Raw genomic sequence first — 16,857 nt, 5'->3', positions numbered from 1 at the left:
GGGATTTTTTACTGTAACAGACTCACTTTCATCCTCCTCGCTGATATAAAGATGCAGTTGAAGGAAACATTCCTGGTTTATGTATCCCAGTGTCCAGCCACCCAAGTGGATGTAGCAAGCAGCTCCATCATATCAGGGACCAGGCGGTTCATGTGATTCTGAAATGGAAAGTCTGGCTTCTGCAGTTCTTTTTGCTCTGTCATAAGAAGCGAAACTCCTTAGTTGCTGCTTCTGGACAGTCTGAGTGACTCACAATTGGTCACACACATGCATATTTATTCATACACGTACACACAAACTCACACCTAAACACGCCTACACACACACTGTGCTTGAAGGTGGCCCAGCATAAAATGCACCTACATAGGATAAAAGACGTCAGAGGCGGTGTTTGATGTCATTTTGCTGCTAATCCTGTTCCACATCCCACATGAGAATAATGAACAGAGCACACACTCATTTCCTCTGCTGGCCTCACATCCTGTCAAACAGCAGCACGATGGTTCACGTTCAGTCTGTGAGGTTTGATCATATCCCACAAACAGAGGACACACAGAAAGACCACTTCCAAGAAACCAGTACAGTAGTGACGTTTGGATTTCCTCATATCAGACCTGCAGTCTGTTCAGATGGCAGGATGTCAGATTTTTGCTCAGGAATGCACAAAGTGTGGAGCATCGAGTAAACATAAAGACAAAATCAGAAGCTTCTTGGAACAGGCCTCTGACTAGTAAGTGCAGTGTTGCCACCTTGTGGTTAGCTGTGGCAATCGCATCTTTCCTAATAAACGAAAGGGCAAAGACAAAAACGAGAGTTTTCACAAAACCATCAGCATTTACATCATTTAGATTAAAGGGTTAATAAATAGTAACTTTCATACAGGTTACTTATGGATTCATATTTCGTCCGAACATATCCAGTGTGCTGATAATCGTGATGATTTTTCGAGAAGGTAAACATCCTGTATCCTCTGCATGTAATCAACGTAGAAAAGTAATGGTGCTCATCACAGCTTAACCCTACAGGGCGCAGCTTGAACATCCACTCCAGAGTCTTTGATGACCCCGAAGGAAGATGCCCTTCGAATACTAATAGGTATGCGAAGTGTTTTAACATACAGGACACATTAGCTACAACTACAGAACTTATGAATCTGCAAACGTGTTTCATTTTAAACACCAGTTATCTCTTCCATCACACGCATATTTACTACATCACATTTGTTTAAAGAGTAACTCTACAAGAAGTTTGAATGTTTTACGCAGTAAATTTATTTTGGTTCTGATACCTTTTTGCTATGTTTAAACATGTTACCTAAAATGAAGACGCTTTCGTCTGTGCGCCCTTGTTGGTTTATACTTTATCATGGCCATTTTTCTATAACTATTCACTATCTTTAGTGAATAGTTATTTACTGACATGATTTTGTGACATGTATCAGATGCATTTATCTCAGGTGTGTTGCTTGTCGTTGCCACAGTCAGAGAAACTTTCCACTGAAATCCTGTCAGGGAAAATGGGTGTCAATCAGCAACTGGATGGACTGAGGGATGTTCTGGGTCAGCTCCAAGTCGGTCATGTTCCCCAAGCAACGGCCTGATGCAAAACACGGCGTTACTATGGTTGCCGAGACACAATCAGTGCATACAGTCAACGTGACTGACCCGGGCACATGGAGGACCTGAGGGAGTCACCTGCTGCTGAGGACGAGAGACTGGACTATATAGCGGAATGCGTCCTGAGGACTCTTAAACTGAAACAGGACAAATGGCAGAAATGCGTGTCCAGCGAGGACAACAGGCAGGTGCTGCAGGAGTTCCTGGACAAAGCCGAGCAGAGGACTCTGGTGGTGTCTGTGACTGCAGGAGGACAGCTACAGACCGCCTCCTCCTTCACTGGCGACTCCAAGAACAAGGCGGTGTACTTCATAAAGCGAACCACAACCACACTGAGTCCCGAATCCATGAAAGAGAATTTGTTTTACGGGGACCTGTCTTATGCTCCACTTGACCAGTTTTCTGCTCTAGTTGAGGAGGTAAGCCACAGAGCAGGGTACGTTAATGATTGTTAGGTGCATGAAGCCCTACTTACCACGACCGAGTACATTAACCTCCTACCTAGACTGCAGTAAGCATGCAGAGCTGCGAGTGAGGGTTCAAATTAAATGACCGCTTTCATCGTGGTCCAAAAACAAAGCACTATTCCTTTTTTATGCTTAAAACAGTACATATTTCAGTACTAGGTACAAGTACTTAGGTATTTCTAGGGAAAACCAGCAAGCAAACCTCGCCAAGCAAAACAGCCAAATTATTGAAATAGTAAAAAGTCAGTGTTATTAAAAATGATGCTTAAATTAAAAATGTAATTTAAAATCTGTAATTGAAAATATTAGTTAATACGTTGCCAAAACTAATATTGTACCTAAATGGTTGACATTGTTTGCTAAAAGTAATTGTTTAACAGTGATATGCATAACACTAATGACCTGAAAGTTTTGTCACAAGTAACGGTTAATAATTGACGGGGTTAAAATAATTGCTAATGTCAGTCTATAGTTAACTTACACGCCACACTTGAGAAAAATGAGTACTTTTAAAACTTTAAGTCCTTTTTCTAATACTGCTGTCACTCTGTACTTTAAAAGTTTAGTCCATAACATTTTTCCAATTTCTTTAAACTCCTTCAGGTTATAGCTCCACTGCTCTCCAACAGCAACAACTACATTCAGTGGCCACAAGTTGTGGTACAGGATATCAAGTGTCATGTCCACTCCCTTAAGAACAGTGTGTTTGTGGTGTCTGGCCAAATCCAAGGCAAGACTCTGTTGCCTCTTCCCGCAGGCTCGGAGCGAATAGACCGAGCCGCCCTCGAGACGGACAAAAGGTAAGCAGACCGCTGTGACAGGATCGTGTCAATGCATCATTTGTCCAACTCATACATTCTAAAATGCTTTACTTGTGAAACATCACAGGGGGGAAATAGTGGATAAAAGCATCATCCACTCCTTGGAGTCTGCAGTGATAGAGTGGAGCCATCAAATCCGTGATATCCTCAAAAAAGACTCCTCTGAGGCTCTGCTGGAAGGCAGAAACCCCACACCTCACACCGAGTTGCTCTTCTGGAAGAACAGGTCAGCACCTCTGTTATTACACACACAAAGTAGCCAGTGGCAGCTTCTGAGAAGTGCTTGTTTCAGTGTCACAAGTGTGAGAAAATAACACAGAAAATAATACAACTTTGAATTACTGAAGGGACCTAAGTTTTTGCTAGTGCTTCTAATTTCAGTTTCAAAGTGCCTGTGCTGTCGAGTGAACAATGTAATTTGCAGCCCAGTACTTTCTTTATTTCTTTGCTGAAACAAATCTGCTTATGTAACAGAATTACATCTTATGAGAATTACATGCTAGCAGTCCAGTATGCTCTATTTTTACCATTTGTTTTTCCACTGAAGAAATTAGACAAAAATGAAAAACAACAAAAGTTGTTCCTTTTTCTTAAATACATACTCTAATGCCACCAGCCTTTGGTACATTTTTTATGTTATTCATATGAACAAATTAATGCCAACACATATGGTAGTTCATATTGTGCAGTCTGTAGCTACAAAATTAACACTGACCCTGCGTTAATTGAATTCAGTTTATTTATTTATTTATGTAGCACCAAATCACAACAATAGTTGCCCCAAGGCGCTTTATATTGTAAGGTAAAGACTGCAGTAATACAAATGAAAAAGAAAGAAGAACAGAGAATCTGCATTTCTTTTTGATGGTGCAACCCCTTTGGCTTTTTAAAGAATCTTTAAGGAAAATATATGAGAAAATGTTTTGATTTGTTCCTTCAGTTCCAATCTATGTAAAAATTTCTGGATGAATTTCGGGTCTCCGTCTGTAATTCAAATATTTTATAATGTATATTTTATGAATTATAGTCCCAGTAAATGTGGAATAAATTATAAAGTCTGGAATGCTGAAGGTGATTGACATTAGCATATAAATGTGCAGTGAACCAGGTTTTGCTAATGTCTGGTTTCCAAATGGTCCAGAATGGTTTTTGTAATTGTCATTTCTCAGATAAGATTTGTCCAACATTCGAGGCATAAATTAGTAAAACATTTTGGTTGTGTTAGGCTAATCAGATGTTTACCTTTCACTTGTAACCGCATTAATAATAGTTTCTTTTCTGTGATTTTTCTTCTTCACCTCTGCTGCGATTGCTGTTGCAGTAACCTGCTGTTAACACAGCTGACCGGGAAATGCTTCCAGGTTTTTAAGAACAGTTTTACACTTTCTGAGTCATTCTTTGCAGTCTTTCAGAAGTGATTCAGGCCCCTGGGAAGCTGCAGTTAAATAGATCCATAAACGTCCCTTGTTTTTCTTTAAGATATGCAGATTTTAAGTGCATCCACTCCCAGTTAAAATCATGCAAGGTGAATAAGATGGCAGCGTTGTTGGCGGCTGTGGAGAGCTGCTACCATGCTGCTTTTATGAACATGCAGCAGGATGTCCTTGCAGGTAATCTAACAACAGACAATAAACTTAATGAAGTTTGCTTTCTGAGATGCAATATGTTTTTGTTCTTTAAGGGCCAAAGAACAAGATGCTTTATCTTTTTACTTGTGGTCAAATTGACTTTGATCACATCTTCATTTGCAGCTCTCGAGGAGGCAGAAGACATCTGCACCTACCTGAGACCCCTGCAGCCTCTGTTTACTGACATGGAGAATGTGGAGATTCCTGCTGTCAAGGGTCTAATCGGCCCTTTAATGCACACAGTATGTCTGGTGTGGGCAAACTCAAGATACTACAACACTCCAGCACGGCTGATTGTTCTCCTGCAGGAGACATGTAACCTCCTCATACAGCAGGTCAGCTGCAGTTTCTGCTCTTTGTCTGCATGTTTTGTTGAAATGACTTTTGTCTTCACAATTCAATTCAGTTCAGTTTAAATCCAATTCAGTTTTATTTCTATAATGCCAATTCACAACAACTTTTGCCTCAAGGCACTTTATATTACCAGGTAAACACAATATTAGAAAGAAACCCTAACAATCAAACAAAACCGTGTCACACTATCCCCTATAGACAGGCAAGTGAATGTGTTTTACAGCTAGGTTACAGTTGGGCAGTCGGTGTTGCTAAGTAGTCATACTGCAGTGTTTCTGAACTGCGCTTTCAGGGATCACCTGTCACTGCGAAGTGGGTGGGTGATTTTCTTCTTAGAGTTTTTTTTCCTGTTTGTAGGTGGAACTTTTTTCTTTGTCTGCTCAGCCATGAAAGTTCATGCTCTCAAACTGTTCTGTTTTATTGTGTTAAGTTTATTGGAAGCAAGTCCCTGTTTTTGCAGCCAAAAATATATAATGTACCAGAAACTCCTTCCCAGGAAAGACCTGGCAGCCACCAGCGTTTACCTGCTGGGCTGTGCATTGGGAAACACTGAGCTGTAGGCTGTCTTTAGATTGCCACTGTGTCCCATGGCATTTAAGTGCCCACACTGCACATGGCAGTTTCAAACTTGGCCTAGATCCCAGAGACCAACCAATGCTTCTGTCTGGGCTATCTTCTTGTTTGCTGTTGCATATTTTTCTTATCACCACCTGAAACAATATTCACCATATAATGATTATAATATTAAAACTCAGTAGTGAAATTTGGCCATTAAACAACCCAGATTTTCAAGATTTGGTGAAAATACACTATTATTTAATGGCCTAACATTGCGGGGAACAGGCTTATTTGCTTTCTTCTCAGAGTTAGATGAAAGGGTCGATATCACATAAAATGCAGGAAAGTCACTTTTCTTGCTTTCATTGCAGCAAACTCAGCAGTAAGAGCTGTGTAATTCATCTTAGATGCAGCATCCTTTTCAATGGATAGAACAGCAGGTCTGCACAGTCTGCCCCGAGAATGTGCTGTGCTCAGATAGCTGACGATTTGTTTCAACTTAGAGAAGCTCTTCTCTCCTGATGCTCCATTTACCGTGATAGGCACAAGAATTCTGAACACATCTTGCAGCTGAGAAATGTTTATCTAATGCCTTTGAGGAAAGAAAAGGTTTGAAGTGCTGTAGTTTTCTTTGGAATTGTAGATCTGAGTATCCTCAGCTCTATAAAAGGGTCTCTGTGTTTATGTCCTCAGATGCTCTGTGCATATGTAGATGCATTTCTACGTCAGTACATTGCAGTTCTTTAATTAATGCTTTCAATGGCAACTGGTGGTTTAATATATATATTTAAACTATTGGTTGATAAACATGTATATTTATTCATAACTGTTTGATGACAGTTGACTGTAGAGCAGAAGACAAGGAATAAATAAGGAGGTCCATCTGGATTCCTCCGTTTGCAGGAAGTTGCACTCCCCGTACTCGCCTATTAAACAAAACCACTGATGCCACTAAACACAAACGCTAATTACCCATCACATATTTTTTTAATCTTATTTTTAAAAAAAGATAATTCTTGTTTCTCCTTTATCAGGCCCGCATCTATCTAGTACCAGAAGATATTCTGAGAGGAGAGGTTTCTGAGACTCTCCAGAAAATACAGACCACTCTGGAGGTCCTGATTCTCTTCAAGAGCACCTATGAGGACCGGCGGGCCAATCTGAGGCAGTACCAGAAGAACGGGAGCTTGGTTAGGCCCTGGGACTTTTCCCCTCTTTTGATTTTCTCCGGACTTGACCGATTTGTTAACAGAGTCAAAATCATTAAGGTGAGTATGGAAATACGTTCTCAGCACCTCTTGGAGAAATGCCAGCATTTTTGGTATGACAGTTGACTGGAGCTTGCCTTCTCTGCAGGATATCTTGTTAACAGCTGTCGACCTGCTGAAGCTTGAGAAACTGGAGATTGGAGGCGTCCGAGGTCGAGCCCTCAGCCAGCAAGTCCAACAGCTCCAGCAGGAATTTACTGACACGTATAAGTTCTTCACAGAGAAGCCCTATGACTGCTTGGATGTAAACAACATGGTACGAATGATTATGATCATAGGATATATGGGGCTCTAGTTCACTTGCCTGCTCTCTTATTTTACTGAGCATTGTCAAGGTGAATTCCTTTTAAAAGGGCTTTATGAAATATGAAAGGCTACAGGCCCAGCAGAGCTTTTATACCTTCTTCTTATCCTGGCTAACAGCACAGTAGCGTGGTCGCCCAGCATCGGTGGAGCAAATTGCTTTTCTGCCAATAAAGTATTTTATTTGTAAATGTCATCTGTTTGCTTATCCAAGGTTTTTGAGACCTATAAGCAAATATAAATTGACTTAACTTGAATATCTCGAATCGCAAATTGTTGAATGGCTTTGAGTCAGTGAATTGTGAAAAGGAATATGCTTTGCTGGCTTTGCATTACATCACACTGCTGTTTGGTATTTTGGCTGTTGGTGTAGCTGAGCTATTTCCTCTGCAGGAGTTTGAAGAAGACGTGAGGCAGTTTAAACTGAAGGTGGATGACATAGACCGAAGACTCGGAGCTATCTTCTGTCAGGCCTTTGATGACGCCTTCGGTCTGGAGCACGCCTTTAAGGTCTGGGATCTTTTTCTCAGACACACACACATGCATACACCCACCCGCCCAAACTCACACACGTGCACACACACACATAATCATTAAGCCCTTTGGCATATCTGTTGTCTGCAGGTTCTGGACATGTTTGGCAGCCTGCTGGAGCGCCCGCTAGTGGCTACAGATGCTCTGGACAAATACCCTTTGCTTGTGTCTATGTTTGACAAGGAGCTGGACTGCTGTAAAATTCTCTACAACAAACACATTCAAGCTGCTGAGGAGTGGGGTGAGATTCACGACAAAGTCTTTATTTCACAAAAGTCTAATTATAAACAACATTATGATGGTGTTTATTTAAAGAATATGCCACTTTTTAGTCTCACAAACTTGCAAAGAAAGACACAGTCAGCAGTTAATGTTGGTGTCCATGATAACTCTATATTTAAGGTGCATTTATACACCTAAATATACTTCATTTTGTAGTTTAGCTGTAAACACCGTTTAAATTTGAGTCTCAAGGGGAACTTGTCTTTCCCTGTTGAAAAACATCATAAAACTGCTTTTGCTTGGGGTTGGAAAAAAGGTTGAGATCAGTGAAGAGTGAGATCCATTACAACCCCTCAAGGATGTTGTCAAAGTTTCTAAAGGAATTAAACGTGGAGTGTTCTTGATTTAAAAACTTCTTAATTGAAACGACCAAGCTCTTTGGAAATTTGCTGAGTTTAAACCCTTAAAACCCCCACACACCCATAGTCCACCCACACAGATGATTTTCCTGTGTGTGGGTGTGTACATACTGAGCTTAATTAGGGCAGCTGAATCACCCTGTAATTGTTCATCATGTAATCCCCAGTGTAGCTCCTCCCAGCTGCTGATATGAGGTCACGAGGAAACAGCAGTCTTTTGAAATTTGCACTTTAAAGATAATCTTGATAGATTATAGTGTACTGACAAATCTAGCATATGGAAACTATACGACGAGGACATGAGGGGATCTCACATTATTGGGTGGTCGTTGCTCAGTTATGTGCCTTTTTAGTTCAGCTTTTCTCTGAATGTTGGTAGTATCTAAAATTTGGGAAAATTACATATTTAGTACATTTTTTGTTGTTGTTGTTGGTAAAGCAAACAATTTTACAGTTCAACCTTGGAATTTTTGCTGTCTGGAATGAGCTATGGTGATGCAACGTCTGGATCAGCCAGACTGGTGATCAGGAAGTCCAAAACTACTGATTAAGTTCAAAATCATGTGTTAGCGGAATTAAAAGGAGGTGAGGTTGGGACTGGCGGTAAGGGTACTCTGGTTTGTTGACCGTCTGTGGCTGGGTTAGAGAAAGGAAAAAATGGATTGAACTAAAAAGCTATCTGTGAAATCTCTATGCAGAAATCTTGAAATTGAAATCGGACAGGCTTGTGGTAATGATGCAAAGTACCAATTCAATTCAGTTTTATTCATACAGCGCCATATCACAAGAACAGTCGCCTCAAGGCACTTTATATTGTAAGGTAGACCCTACAAACAGCACTTTGGCGACAGTGGGAAAGAAAAACTCCCTTTTAACAGAAGGAAACCGGCAGAACCAGGCTCAGGCAGGGGCGGCTGTCTGCCGTGACCGGTTGGGGTGAGAGAAGGGAGACAGGATAAAGACATGCTGTGGAAGGGAGGCAGAGACTAATAATCAATGCAGAGAGGTCTATTAACACATAGTGAGTGAAGAAGAAATGCTCAATGCATCACAGGACTACCCCAGCAGCCTACACCTATTGCAGCATAACTAAGTGAGGATTCAGGGTCACCTGGTCCAGCCCTAACTATATGCTTTAGCAAAAAGGAAAGTTTTAAGCCTAATCTTGAAAGTAGAGATAGTGTCTGTCTCCTGAATCCAAACTGGAAGCTGGTTCCACAGAAGAGGGGCCTGAAAACTGAAGGCTCTTCCTCCCATTCTACTTTTAAATACTCTAGGAACAACAAGTAGGCCTGCAGAGCGAGAGCTAAGTGCTCTAATGGGGTGATATGGTACTACAAGTAAAGTAAGATGGGGCCTGATTATTTAAGGTCTTGTATGTGAGGAGCAGGATTTTGATTTCAACTCTGGATTTAACAGGAAGCCAATGAAGGGAAGCCAATATAGGAGAAATCTGCTCTCTCTTTTACCAGCATCAGTTACTTCCTAAAAGAAAAACTTTTGAGGTGTCTTTTGCAGATTTTAATCACACATGTAGCTGTGTTCTTGTGCTCAGGATTTCCACCGATGAAGCCTAATCATGTACATGTATATCCAGTTGCTGGTACTTGCTGAGGTAATTGAGCCATCAACATGCAGGGATGAGTGTGAAAATATAGGTAATCTAAGGTTCACCATTAAACACTTACTATAATCAGAGATAACTAATAAAACTGAATGAAACTCATTTATGTATTCAGAGCAAGGAGGTCTATAACGGTCTTGAGCTTGTATAAACTTGAAGTCATCTGTGAGGAGCAGTGGATGAGAAAAAGTTTTGGTGCTAAAAAAACAAAGCTGCCAAAAGGTAGTACTGACTTGGCAGTGTACCGTGAGTTTGGCACATGTCACAGTTGCTCTTCGTCCCTCCATGAAATAAAAAGAAACTGTGAATTAAATGTTAATTCACAGTTCAAAAAGCTCATTTTAATGTGTGTTTGCTGCAGAGGCTGTATTTATTTACTTCTTCATAAATGACCAAAATATGTCATTTGCCTAAGGGTGCTCAAACTTTGCATAAAACCGCCTATCTGTGTAATTCTATGTGATGATGTTTGACCTCCTCAGGTTCAGCTCCAGTGAATAAGAATATGCCAGCAGTAGGTGGAGGGCTGAGATGGGCCCAGGAGGTGGAGCAGCGCATCCAGACCCCCTTCTTCAAATTCAGACACCTCACCTATCCGTGAGTCTCACTTCAAATAAAGCAGATTAAAAAATGAAAGTTGATGTGGCCGTGCATTTCCAGTGGTCTCAGTATGAATTAATCACTCTGTGAGCAGTTTTAGAGGCCTCATAAAAATGAGGCTTTAGAATATTGGACCCTGGAAAGATATTGGCTCTACCCTTTGCATGGCTTGTAAAGCTTCATCTTCTCTGCAGGTGCTTGGAGACTGCAGAAGGAGCCAGGGTCATCCAGAAGTATGAGGAGATGATGCAACTGCTGGACAGGTGTGTGCCGCACTTATCTCAGCGTGTTACACTGTGTGTCATCATGCTGAGATGTATGTATTACTGAATAAAAGAACAGAAAGGAAGATTAAACAGAATAGACAGTGAAAGAATATGACACCATTTTATTGGAGTGCATAATAATACTATAAAGGCAGATATTAAATATTAGCTTTAGTCTTTGAAATGTAAATGTTTCCCTGTAATTTCATGCCAACCTTTCTTAAACCCAGCGTTTGTGATTTTGTTAGTTGAGTGTAGAAAATTTATGAAGCAGCCCCTGTGGAATAACATGTAGACATGCAGCTCTGGGCATGATTTATGTTCTCATTACTGTGGCGCTGCTCTGCAGATTATTTTGCAGGACTCCCATAATCCCATATGCCCTGTCACTGCTTACTGATGCCAAGTGAGAAATGGCCTTATAGACCGCATCCAACATCAAACCCTGCAAGATAAAGCATCCCACTGGGAAGGATATGTTGGGGTTTTTTGTTTGTTTGTTTGTTAGTTTTTTGTTTTGTTTTGTTTGTTTTTTTTGGGGGGGGGGGGCTTGTTTCCTTTTAATCCTGTCCTGTGTTCTGGCAGATTTCGCAATCACAATTATGATTTAAATACACCGTTGTGCCAAACACATTTCGCTTTTCCTCTTGTTCCGGGTTTATCTGTTTATTTCTTTATTTCTATTCATGTTATTTCACTTACTACACTGTATATGTGGTCTATAGTATGACAATGTCTGAGGCAGTACAGGCAGAAAAAAATAACAAAAGAGAGGGAAAGGATTAGGGAATTTAAAATAGTAATGCACAATGTATTGCCAACTGCTACACCTGTAAGAACAAACAAACATACAACAGGCATTCGAAAATGCACAGGTACATAAGCCGACAATCTTCTTGTGGTGTGTGTGTGTGAGTGTGAGAGAGAGAAACTGAGAGAGTGTGAGTGCATTTGTGTCTTTGTCACGAAATATATTTTAAAATGAGGGTTGGAAGCCAGAATACCACCCTCCCAGGAGTCAAAGGCAGGCAGAGAGCTAACTGAAGACCTAAAGCCACACATCTCAGAGAGAGGTCCTAGATGGGGCGCCCATGTCCACGGCAACAGGCAGTTGATCCCCTAGAGGACGGACACCCCATTGCAAGCCGAGATCAGGGTCCCAGGGTTTCAGGCTCCCAACAACCACCTGGTACCCGGCAGGAAATGCTGTTTGGATGGAATCAAACTGAGCTACACCAGTCAAAGAAACATCACAGAGATAAAAAAAATAATAATTGCAAACCATCAACATGTTTTCTCTCGTTTTACTGTTGCCAGGTTAGTTAGCTTAGCTAATGCAGTTGAATTGGATTGTGTTACTCTAAATTTCTGTTTAATTTCCTGTTATTTTATCTACCTGATAAGATACACTTTAACACTTTAACATAACACATTTGAGCAAAAGACTTCTCTTGAACAGTTTAACACATTGAAATTTTCATGAAGGGAGCATTTATTGCAGGATTTGTTAGACTGCATGAGTGTAAATCATTAGACACTTTGTTAATAGCAGTTAATATCACAATAACACACAAAATCCCATTTCTTTAGCTGAATCTACAAAAAATGATAAGTTTGAGGAAAGTGAAATGGTGAAAGTGGAGGACAAAAGAAGAAGAAGCTACCTACAGCATCTGATAGAGGAAAGTCATGTCCTCAAGAAATAGGAGGGAAAATCCAGAAAAGATGACCTAAGAGATGAATCTTGACCTTCATTTGATCCATCCACCTTTTCCCAAAACCTCATCAGAAATGGTCATAGTGGAAAGGTGGCTGTCAAGAAACCGTTCTTAATAAGAAAGTACAACATGATGAAGAGACAAATCACACAAGGACTGGTTTAAAAATCAGTGGGAACAGCTCTTATGGAGTAATAAATTCACATTTTTGTTTTAAATCTTTGTCAGTAGGAGGTCAGAGGAGACTTTCAGCAGTGAGTGCGGCGACTCTGTCATGATTTGGGGCTGCATTTCAGCTGCTGGGGTGGTTCTTATCAAAACTGATGGGATTGTGAACACACTACAATCAAATAAAACAATCAGACTTTGATTCAATACCATCTGAAAATCAGCGGTACGTTAACCTCAACAGGGGTTGGGAATGGCTTCATTGCATGACAATGATTGCAAATACAGTGAGAATACAGTAAAAGCATACTTAGATAGAAAAAGACACCATGAAACATGAAGTCGGTCTCCCCAGAGCCTGAACTTCAACATTACTGAGGCAGCAAAAGTCAGCCAACATCAAAAGAAGAGCTTTGGAATGTCCTTCAAGAAGCCTAGAAACTATTTCTGAAGACTACTTAAATAATTACGAGAAAGTTTGTAAAGCTTTCTTTACAAGAAATTAATTACAAGAAAGCTTGAGTTCGGGTTGTGTTGAAGGATAAAGATAGTCATACCAATTATGAACTTTCAAGGTTGTTCGAATTATACAGACTCAGTTTCTCCCTTATGTGCCGTATTTCCATATATGTTTACCCATTGCTGCACCTTCAGTTTTCCTAACATTTTGTTAGGAATGCTTGTTAGATGTAAAGAAATGAGGGGTGGCTCAAGATTTTTGCCCAGTACTGTAAGTGCAAGTGAGTAAGTGAGGTCTAATTATGCAGGATAATTGAAAGCACCTGTGTCGGCTTACAGGACCTTTAAACCTGTATTCATGAACATTTTCCACAGCAGACGTTTGGATATGCTGCAATAGCATTAGTGTGACTAATATTAAAGAGTGACTTCTTTTGCATACTAACTCAGTGGGACTGAGTCATCATGATTCTCAGTTTGCTTTTAATTAAATTTACTGCTGTGACAACTCAGTGTCTGCCACAAAAAGGTTTCATTATGCAGCAAAACAGCATTAGCTTCTTTTAAAATTAACACAACTAACATGTTAGTGAACTGCACCCTGTGTTGTTAATAAGTTAATATACATTAAAACTAACAGAGGCTAAAACTAACAATTTCACTTATTTTTATTTTTTCAAAAGTTGAGTTTTTATTTTTATTTTAGTGAAGTAAAATATTTTCTTTAACAATTATGTTCACATCTTTTTTCAGAGGTTTGGTATATTGTACCTACGAAGACCTCCGTCTTTATAGTGACGCTTTCCATCGTTTCATCAGAGCCCCTCCGTGCGTTTAGTACTTCCTAAGTATTTATGTAGACTACATAGATTGGAATTCTGCTGCTACATGCTTGTTAAAGATAGTCTGCAGATAGTGCCTATGGCTCCAGTATCTTTGAATCGGGGAGCTTTAGCCTGCTATATGAAGGTGGGCCACCATAAAGGATCATCTTTCTGTTTACTGTTGGGCTACAATGTAAGACTACTGCTTACAATAGCAGCAGTTACTGAGCGCAGTAAAGGTTAACCGTACAGCAACAGACAAAACAGGCTAAAAGGTTCCACCCATTTGTGTGTTAGCTTAAAATACACTGAAAAACATTTGTCTATCAAAGTATTATTTGAACAAATTCATTAAAGAGCCACATGTTTGTTCTCAAATTTGTGTTTTTCCACTTTGAATTGGTGAAGGATAAAAAATGATCACAGCAGGGTTGGAAACGTTCGAAAAGGTGGAATGAATAGTCAGCCCTTACTGCTCCGGAAGTGTAGATGCGTGTGTGCACGTGTATGCGTGGTAGTACGTGAATGAAATCCACACACACTTACAGATTCCCATGCAGAAGCCCATTCCTTATGCCTCACAGACTTAATATCACTCCTTCACTTCATGTCCCTGCAACCACAGTAATGAGATGATGAACAACACCAGTTCTTTGCCCTCAATTTACTCCCATCAGAAATTAGAGCCCTTGTTATGCTGTAATAATCATCGCCGTTGCCTCCGATGAATGCCACCGTTATTATACACATTCTAGTCAGGAACAGAATGGGCATCCTCACTCATTACCCCCACAGACAAAATGTAGTGTGATTTATGACCATGACCAAAGCATTTGATTGCCTCTGCGTCTGCGGTGCCACTATCAGGAAATGAAGCTCACAGCTGAAATCCAATAAGGAGCACACAGCGCGCACTGAAGTTCTCATCATAATCGTAGCTATTTACAGATTGATATAGCTGTACAGAGCCCTGACATATTGTCTGTTCCCTGCCTCTTGCAGATGAATCAGCGTTTATCCTCATATTACCTCCCCGCACGCCTGGATCTAACCCTCCTCACTCCTCTCCCTTTATCCTTATTGTGTGCTTGATGCAGATGAGCGATTCGCGCCTCTCATTCTGTTTACAACCATGGAGAAATGGGAGAATGGCTCAATCATATGCCTTTTAGCCTCTTGTTTTGCTGTTTATGTTAATTTCCATGATATGAGACATTTTTGTGCCGGTGGCCTTAAATTAAAAACCTGGCCCTGGTAATGGGAATTTGAAACAATGTTATACTCTGATGGTAAAAGTGCAAATTGTTTTTCTGTTGTAATAACTTTTGCTCGATTGTCATCGCGCGTCTGCTTTTTTGTTTGCTGTTTTAGATATTCCACCAGCTTGTTTGAGACATGGACAGAGACTGTTGGTGAGAGTTCTCAGTACAACCTCAGCCTGCCGTTAATCAAACGGGACCCGGACACTCAGCTGATCACAGTCAACTTTAACCCACAGGTCTACATTAGCTCCCACACAGTTTGAAAAGCTGATGGGCTTGTGCTTTTTGTAATGAGATATATTAGAGTGGTGATATATCAAGCTAATTTATTTTCATCTTCCTCATTAGTATGGTCAGTATTTCAGTTTTTAATTGAAATGATATAATGGGTTATAATTATGGGCCAAAGTGATTTTATCTTTTCTAACATCGTGAATTTAAAAAAAATTATCAGCGGCTTGTACTGATCAGACCAATTTTAATGTCTTGATATATGTTTCAGTGCTTCTAATGTACTTTTTAATCTCTTCCTAGCTGGCGGCTGTGCTTAGAGAGGTGAAGTACTTAGTGGCAAGACAGACTGAAGCCATCCCTGAAACTGCAGTGCAGATCTACACCATCAGGGGGCAGCTGTGGCAGTATGTGGCTAACCTTGAACTCACTGTGGACCGATATAATAAGGTTGGATCAGATTAGGTTGCAAGTTTTCAAACTGTGATGTGGAAATTTATCGTCAAAAAACTGCAAAAAAATAAATATATTCTGATGAGCTTTAAAGTGACCACCGTTATTCTTCAACAAAGCCTGAACTCTTCTAAGCCTTCGTGTGATTTCTTTAGGAATAGTTCTGATTTTTGAAGACCACTGTGCTTTACATTCTCTGTTATACCTCACTCCTGACCTCTGATACTAACCAAAAACCTCAAAATTGGATTCATCATTGCTATTAACCTTTTAAGCACCCACGCACCCAAAGATGGGCGCAAAAGGGAGGAGTCGTGGAGATCAGAAAACCGCTGGGGGCTTAATAGGTTATGTCCAGTTTTTGTGTAATATGGCTTAGCTCAGTTATTTCTCCTCCTTATACTTCCGTCAATTTTGACAAGAGCTCCAAGACCTGAAATGCAGTCCCCGAACATGAATCCTGTCATGTGCTGTAGAACATTTTCCAGGCCTGAGGAGCCCATGTCCAAAGAAAGCTTTTTAGCATCTTCAGGAGTCCCAGAGAACTGGACCACTTTAAAAAACAAAGAAGCTCCTTGAAAGCAGAATAGAAAAAACAGTATAGCTTCTCGCTCTGTGACAGGAAGTAAGCAAGTAAGGTGGGAGGAACGAGGAGACGACAGCTTGGTGAACCAGTACGCGTCTGCTTTAATTTAAACAGTTAACAGCTGTATATTTGCTTGTCTCCTGACACTGCAGATTAGTCTGATAAGGTCTGTGACTGCTGTGCATAGAGCAAAATGCCACTCATTTGCAGCTCTGAAGTGCCTCCCATAATTTAAATTTTCTCCAGCATAAATATTCAGTATATTAGTTGCCAGTAACAGCCCTGGTCTAAACCCTGGCACCAAGTCAGGGTTTGTTTGTTCGTGAATCACTGCTAGCAGGTACTCAACTCAGTTTACCACACGAGCTTTGCTTTTGTAGAAATGCTCCAGCAAAAGTTTCCAGTCAGATTTGACCTTCATCAAAGTCACTCAGAGGAAACTGCATGATAGAGGGTGACACTGAAGAAGGCGCTAG

At 40.5% G+C, this 16,857-nt stretch overlaps 1 protein-coding gene across 1 annotated transcript in view; it reads left to right on the top strand.

The window, feature by feature from the left end:
- Nucleotides 1–1,654: 1,654 nt before the first annotated feature.
- The window catches only part of dnah9 (dynein, axonemal, heavy chain 9), a 186,516-nt gene continuing 171,313 nt past the window's right edge, over nt 1,655–16,857 (top strand). Inside the window, exons 1-13 of the mRNA XM_085465473.1 lie at nt 1,655–2,035; nt 2,687–2,883; nt 2,972–3,130; nt 4,384–4,514; nt 4,656–4,867; nt 6,479–6,712; nt 6,801–6,968; nt 7,409–7,525; nt 7,640–7,790; nt 10,297–10,411; nt 10,609–10,677; nt 15,221–15,347; nt 15,646–15,792. Coding sequence (XP_085321599.1) covers nt 1,673–2,035; nt 2,687–2,883; nt 2,972–3,130; nt 4,384–4,514; nt 4,656–4,867; nt 6,479–6,712; nt 6,801–6,968; nt 7,409–7,525; nt 7,640–7,790; nt 10,297–10,411; nt 10,609–10,677; nt 15,221–15,347; nt 15,646–15,792 — 2,190 coding nt within the window. The 5' untranslated portion in view covers nt 1,655–1,672. The remainder of the gene's footprint in view (nt 2,036–2,686; nt 2,884–2,971; nt 3,131–4,383; nt 4,515–4,655; nt 4,868–6,478; nt 6,713–6,800; nt 6,969–7,408; nt 7,526–7,639; nt 7,791–10,296; nt 10,412–10,608; nt 10,678–15,220; nt 15,348–15,645; nt 15,793–16,857) is intronic.

Source organism: Copadichromis virginalis, linkage group LG8 (assembly GCF_057382275.1).
Source record: "Copadichromis virginalis isolate Kocher_CV1m ecotype Utaka linkage group LG8, C_Virginalis_male_GT1.1, whole genome shotgun sequence".
In the NCBI taxonomy this organism is placed as follows: domain Eukaryota; kingdom Metazoa; phylum Chordata; class Actinopteri; order Cichliformes; family Cichlidae; genus Copadichromis; species Copadichromis virginalis.
This window is presented reverse-complemented; position numbering and strand designations above follow the sequence as displayed.